Genomic DNA, 7,110 nt, shown 5'->3' on the forward strand with positions numbered 1-7,110 from the left:
GCATCTATTGTGTAGATATACAGGGTGTCCACAAAGTCTCTTTACCATTTCAAAAATTTATTAAAAATGCAATTGATTAGATATTTTTATTTAGATTTGTTCTATTGTATTCAGCGTTTATTAAAGTTTTTTTTTATCACACTGCATTTGTGTGTTTCAGGGATCCTGTTTGTCAAAGGTCAAAGGTCGCCCACTCCTTCCTTTATCCAACACTGTCCCTGTCTCCATAAATTTATTGTGCCATGCACGAATTGACGGACATGATGGTGGATTTCTTCCATACTTAGTTCTGTAGTTTCGCTGAGTCTGCCTATCCGATTTTGTTTCAATAAACCATGAGACACATTGCGCCTTCTCTTGAGGGCCATTTTGTAGGGGTTCATTCAACATCACCTCTTTGACAAACAGGATCCCTGAAACACACAAATGCAGTGTGATAAAAAACTTTTAATAAACACTGAATACAATAGTACAAATCTGAATAAAATATCTAATCAATTGCATTTTTAATACATTTTTTAAATGGTAAAGAGACTTTATGGACGCCCTGTATAAAAAAAAACAGTTCATTTACCATTTCTAATGTGTTAATGTTAAGCCTGATGCATTTTTAATGCTCTCTAAAGACCACCATTTAACACTTGTGGTCCCTAAAGAGCATTAAAAACATTCATCTGTTAGCGCTTGCGTTATTGTTGACTGCTGCCCCCCTTTAACATTAAACATCATATCTACAATAAGTGCTGATCTGGATTCAGCTTCTGACGAGAGGAAGTCGGGCTCGCTGCTTCCCCGATTGTGTAAACCCGCCTGTCCCTGTCACGGGTGACACAGGCCAGGACCACCTGAGACGAGGCAGCATGCGCATCAGCCACATGGACCACCACGCCACACAATCACAGGAACAGCCCACCACGGTCGTCATCTCATCTGCTCATCGACAGCGGGTGAGAGCGGCCGTGTTGTTTTAAGTGTCTTAAGTCTTGCACCCCTTTTAATTGGCCTTTTTCACTGATTGCTTTGATCTTATTAAAAGGCTCACTGTGTTAGAGAAAGCAAAACACGTCGATTATTGGTGTCATGTGCACCCAAACCCCGGAGCTGCTTACAGTGCAGAGCAGTGGATTTTAAAAAGTGGGTGTGGGGGGCATTTTGGGATCACCGCACAAAGAAGGCAGGTGGTCCATTCCTAAATCCTCTTAAACCTCGACTTCCTCTTAGGCTAAACAACGGGAATGAAATACAACACATGAAGGTTTTTGAACATTATTGTCAACCTATGCTTAAACATATTTGACTTTTTTTTTAACCATGATAATTATATGCATAATGACTTCTCAACCATGAAAACATTTTTTTTTTTACTGTTTGCCAAAACCAAGCTTTGTGATTGGTCTTTAACACAACTGAAAAAAATAAATAAAATAAAAGATGGCACTTTTTTTCCCCACCCAAATGACATGAGTGATGCTGCTCTTTTTTCATTTGCTGCTGTCCCTGAGATTATTGCCCTCCTAAGCCCCCTCCTCGTTCTCTCTGTGGTTAAATAGCAAAGCGTGCTGCTTCTCAGGGTTACGCATGCTACTTTACATAGAGGGGGTTACACGGATAATCCACCTGCAACCACTGAATAAATAAAGTTGAAGTGGAAAAAGCCAAGCTGCACTTTGAAATGTACTCCAACAGGATCGATGGACCTCGAAGGGGGAGATCGTTTGACTCTATGAATAATGCCTATGAAGAAAAACTACTCAACAATGAGGTAAAATGAGTATTTTTATTCTTTTGACCAAATGTGTAAAGATACTTTGCCACATGGAGTCTGGGTAAGGTCATGAGCAAGAAGGCACAGATTCATTTTAGTTGTGGTGGTTTTTTTCTTCAATAAATCAATTGAACAATCACTTATTACTTCTTTTTTTTTTATAAACATAACACATTTTATTTGGACATACATGCTTTTAAATAAGCTTGCAATATCAATAGTGACATACTGTGCTGATAATATTGGATGTATTATAAAAAAAGAAGAAGCAGATTTTATTTGCCACAAACTATGCATAACAATAAGTGAAATAGGCGGTATAAGCAGCTGCAACCAAAATCATCCCATTTCCACGAGATTATTTTTACAGAAAAAAATGTAAGGTACTTTTACACACTGGGTGGTTAAATGCATGTTGCTCGTTCAGATTTGAGTCCACTTAGGGGTTAATAATAAGCTTTCCCTTACTCTAAAAGCGATTGCTGCAAGGGATTTGGGGAAACAGAGACAAGTTCATCTTGGTTAAACCAAGACGCAGAGTTGACCCAGAGCAACCTGATCCAGTGATGTTTTCAGGGGCTCTACAGACATGGATCCACCGAAAAATACTCACCCGGGTGGTCTGTGCTACGCTTGAAAGGCAAAATATGGTAGGCGACTACATTTTATGGGAAAACGTGTCCGGGAATGGAGAGAAATATGTCAATGTGACACTTTAATTGATTTTAGTTTGTTCCAGATTAGCGTTTTATTTAAAGTTTTTTATTTTATTTTAATGCTAGTATGTTAGAGGGTACTTGAGCAGGATTATAATGAATGTTCCCATGGCGTGAGCAGACGTGCGTCAACGTGAGGGTACTGTCCCAGGTTCTGAAATGGAAGTCTCGTGACGTTAATCTCTGCATGCGTACACGCTGCGCACCCTCCTCTGTGTCCGTCTGAGGCATTGACATACTTACCACGTTCTTATCTGCGTGCAATTTTGTGGGTAGAAGAAGTGGCCCATGTGGTAATGCACATTCCCAGGATGTTCCTTATTTTCTGATGGCTAGATGCTTTTAAGTGATAATGAGTTTGTGTATTGGCGTCATGACCAATCCTTGGGCTACGTCTCACTTCTGAGAGATGCATATTTGATTTGAGCTATTGTAAAATTAGCTAAGAAAGGGAAAGATGTTTATTTTGATTATGTTTTTATTTTACTAACGCAATTATAATACAGGCATTTCATCTTCATGCAAGTAACTTTTACTTATGCTAAATCTATGGTGAGACTACACTGTAAAAAATGTTTTTGCTTTTAAGGGGATTACCAGGGAAATTCTGTAAAAAAAAAAAAAAAAAAATGCAGTGGAAATGTAAACAACTTTACAGAACAACTTGTTTATTTGACTGGTATTCAATGTACAATAAACAGAATCTGCTTATACATTTTACAGAATTAAATAGTATAAAAGCATCATGTTCTTGGAAAATGGTTCTTCATTTGTATAGCACTTTCCTCCTTTACAAGGCCTTCAAAGTGCTTTGCATTTTAACTACTCATTTCACCTACTGACTACACAGCATCAATAACAACTGGAGTTTTATTATCTTGCTCATGGATCTTCAACACTGCGCCAATATTTTGAAAATTTTGTATTTACATTTTTTATGTCACAATTTTACAGAAATGCACTGTTTATTCTACAGACATTTTTTTTACAGTGTACAACAAGAAATGGGAAGTTGTGTATCATTCATGATTTATCCTCTCAGTATAACTATCAATAATTACTGTTTCCAGATAAACAAATCAACCTTCACAAAAATCGAAGAAAACACTGAGAAGAACACACCAGAGAAAGGCAGAGCAACAATTATCTTTTCACTCAAAAATGAAGTGGGAGGACTTGTAAAGGCGCTCAAACTCTTCCAAGTACGGACACATTTTCATATTCATATATTCAATTCTTTAGCTGGCTATGATCTACATCATACATGTTGTTTGTCTTTAGTTGATGGTCATATTTACACCACATTTTAACTGGATGGTAAATTTAACAGTGATTCTTATAATTGGCAGGAAAATCACGTCAACCTTGTGCACATCGAGTCCAGGAAGTCAAAAAGGCGCAACTCAGAATTTGAAATCTTTGTGGATTGTGACAGCAACCACGAACAACTCAATGAAATCATCCAGCTGCTGCGGAAGCACGTGAGCGTGGTGGATATGGAGCCTCCAGATAATTCCTGTCTACAGGAGGAAGGTATCGATCGTAACAGATTTTAGGATCCTTTAGGATGCTTTAGGTTGTCAATCACTTTCTAATTCAAAGTGTTTTCTCAGATATGCATAATGTACCGTGGTTCCCAAAGAAAATATCCGACTTGGACAAGTGTGCTAATCGCGTCCTGATGTATGGTTCTGATTTGGATGCTGACCATCCGGTATGTAGGACAAATTCATCTAATTACACTCTTACTTTTCAATCCTTCTCATTTGTTGTATTTTACTCCTTAAGGGTTTCAAGGATAATGTGTACCGCAAAAGAAGAAAGTATTTTGCAGATCTCGCAATGGCCTACAAACAGTAAGCTTTTGTTAAGGCTCATTTAGGATTTAGGTGAATGTTTTTCTTGTAACTGACTGGGGGATTTCCTGTTTCCCACAGCGGTGAGCCGATTCCTCGTATCGAGTTCACAGAGGAGGAAGTGAAGACATGGGGTGTTGTGTACAGAGAGCTCAACAAGTTGTACCCCAGCCACGCTTGTAGGGAATACTTGAAAAACTTGCCACTGCTGTCCAAATACTGTGAATGTCGAGAAGACAACATTCCCCAACTGGAAGATGTCTCTCGCTTCCTCAGGGGTGAGTTTCATTTCATCCAAGTATTCCATCATGTTGATTTTGAAAGAATAAAAATGTTTGTGTTCTCCAGAACGCACAGGGTTTACCATCAGGCCTGTGGCCGGTTACCTGTCTCCACGTGACTTCCTGGCCGGTTTGGCCTTCCGTGTTTTCCACTGCACCCAGTATGTGCGACACAGCTCTGACCCCTTATACACCCCTGAGCCGTGAGTATTACCCAGCATGCAAATGTGAAGAAGAAAGCCGGCATTCATGAAAACCTGGTCATTATCCAGGGACACGTGTCACGAGCTGCTGGGTCACGTCCCCCTACTGGCAGAGCCCAGTTTTGCACAATTTTCCCAGGAGATCGGCCTGGCTTCATTGGGAGCCTCGGATGACTCTGTTCAGAAACTGGCCACAGTGAGTGACCCAGCTAAATTCTGCAATTAAATCGGTGCTTTCAGGCTGTATTTTCATCATATTTTATTTTATTTTTTGTCATTTTTGTTCCAGTGTTATTTTTTCACAGTGGAGTTTGGCCTATGCAAACAGGAAGGACAGCTGAGAGCATACGGGGCTGGACTGCTATCATCCATCAGTGAGCTGAAGGTAAAAATGGATTGTTTATAAAAGAACTCCCAACAAGACCAAACAATTCTAATCTTTTTAGTACTGACCATGTTTAAAGGTGTTTCTCATTATGAATTACACTTTTTAACTGCAGAAGTGATGAACGTGCGTTTTCACTGAGCGAAAAAAATATATATATAAAAAAAAAAAAGCCAAAATTTACACAGATTGCAAATACTGTACATACGAGGTGTGTCAGAAAAGATACATTCCAAATACAAACTAGTTTCCCCCTTTAAAATAATCTTCCTGGAATCTAATACAAATTCACTACTTGAACTTTTCTGACATGCACAGTAAATCACAGGTACAATTTTTTCTGCATCTACAGCAAAGAGTAAGGACTTTTTCTATCAATCCTACGTTTTTTCTGTACGGCTTTTCCTCACTCGGCTCATTGGTGAGCTCGAGTCTATCGTAGTTGATGAGAGGTGCAGTAAACCAAACTGGATCAGTCGCCTGGCAGTTGGGGCACATCAAGACAAATAACCGTTCACACTTACAATTTAGTCTTCAGTTGACCTAAAAAACATGTTTTTAGAATGTGGGAGGAATTCCTCGCCTCTTTTCATCGCTGTATAGGAATGTATGGGTGGATGCCTGACTTACTAGTCGTTACAAACTCACTTACTTTAAAACGTTAGACAAGTCACTGTCTCTAAAACCCAACGATCAGATTCAATCAAATGCCTGCCATTTCTTAAATCTATTGTTCTCTTTTGCAGTACGCACTTTCTGGAAAATCAAGGATCATGCCATTTGACCCCAAAGTAACATCCAAACAAGAATGCATCATTACAACCTTTCAAGATGTTTACTTTGTATCAGACAGCTTTGAGGAGGCCAAAGTCAAGATGAGGTAAACGCGATCGACTCGCATTTCTTCATCCAAATTTCAGATCATGGTGACATATGAGGAAAGTTACGTCATATTGTTTCTTTCAGGGAGTTTGCCAAAACCATCAAGCGTCCCTTCACAGTACGGTACAACCCCTACACCCAAAGTGTGGATGTGCTTAAAGACACTCCCAGCATCAACAGCGTTGTGGAGGAACTCCGACATGAGCTGGACATAGTGGGCGACGCTCTGAACCGCCTCAACAGGCAGCTCGGAGTCTGAAATTTCAAAGTCCATTTGCAGTCTGTTTGTGTCGCACCCCCAAGCACTGCTCTAGACATGCTGCTTATGTATCACCTTTGTAATTACAATGGATGTGCACTAATTTTGGCAAAAAGACATCAAGTGAATTGCACAAACCCAAAGAACACTGTTTTCATCCATTTGGCTTCTCTGCGACCTATTGTCCAACCTGTTGTTGTATATCTTGTGCTATTGTTTTGTGTCATTATCCAATTAATCTTCCTCACGCCAGTGATTAAATAACAAATGTACCTTTGTATTCCTATTTTGTATATATCATGGTTCTTTCTGTGTAATGTTGAGGGAAGTTATATGAGAAATGTTATGAAAGTATTTTGGAGGTTTATGCTGACAGATTTAGCCCATGCAGCTCTTAACAGTCCTACATTTTAAAAAGCAGATATAAAGCCCGACTGAAATGAAAAAATATTTTTTATACAAATCAATATAGGCATAATAAATGGTGTACGTATAGGGTATGGATATATGTATGTAGTATGTATATATGTATATATATATATATACATATATATATATATATATATATATATATATATATATATATATATATATATATATATATATATATATATATATATATATATATATATATATATATAAATTAGTGTTGAAATGTGTTTATGACTTCTTTGCCTCAACTGGCAAAAATTGTAACGTTTGTACTGTTGTGTGATGTAGTCATTTGCTGGATTTCATTAAAATCTCGTTTGAATCACCTTTT

General features: G+C 38.4%; 1 protein-coding gene across 2 annotated transcripts; it reads left to right on the top strand.

Annotated features, from left to right (window-relative positions):
• Positions 1 to 1,531: 1,531 nt before the first annotated feature.
• On the top strand, positions 1,532 to 6,619 carry tph1a (tryptophan hydroxylase 1 (tryptophan 5-monooxygenase) a). 2 transcript variants are annotated; one of them, XM_077569188.1, is made up of 11 exons: positions 1,532 to 1,762; positions 3,552 to 3,683; positions 3,831 to 4,014; positions 4,095 to 4,195; positions 4,270 to 4,337; positions 4,419 to 4,615; positions 4,686 to 4,821; positions 4,891 to 5,017; positions 5,111 to 5,206; positions 5,953 to 6,086; positions 6,173 to 6,619. In XM_077569188.1, exons 1-11 carry the CDS (start codon positions 1,673 to 1,675, stop codon positions 6,345 to 6,347), a joined length of 1,440 nt encoding a protein of 479 aa, XP_077425314.1. In that variant the 5' UTR covers positions 1,532 to 1,672; the 3' UTR covers positions 6,348 to 6,619. The 2 variants fall into 2 exon arrangements, with proteins under 2 accessions (XP_077425314.1, XP_077425315.1); XM_077569189.1 differs by lacking the exon at positions 1,532 to 1,762 and adding an exon at positions 1,879 to 2,415.
• Positions 6,620 to 7,110: the final 491 nt, after the last annotated feature.

Source organism: Vanacampus margaritifer, chromosome 6 (assembly GCF_051991255.1).
Source record: "Vanacampus margaritifer isolate UIUO_Vmar chromosome 6, RoL_Vmar_1.0, whole genome shotgun sequence".
In the NCBI taxonomy this organism is placed as follows: domain Eukaryota; kingdom Metazoa; phylum Chordata; class Actinopteri; order Syngnathiformes; family Syngnathidae; genus Vanacampus; species Vanacampus margaritifer.

Coding starts and splice junctions, on each gene's coding strand:
- tph1a (XM_077569188.1), top strand. CDS start 1,673: ATGTACTCCAACAGGATCGATGGACCTCGAAGGGGGAGATCGTTTGAC. Junction 4,338..4,418: donor CTCGCAATGGCCTACAAACA/GTAAGCTTTTGT, acceptor TGTTTCCCACAG/CGGTGAGCCGATTCCTCGTA. Junction 6,087..6,172: donor GAGGCCAAAGTCAAGATGAG/GTAAACGCGATC, acceptor TGTTTCTTTCAG/GGAGTTTGCCAAAACCATCA.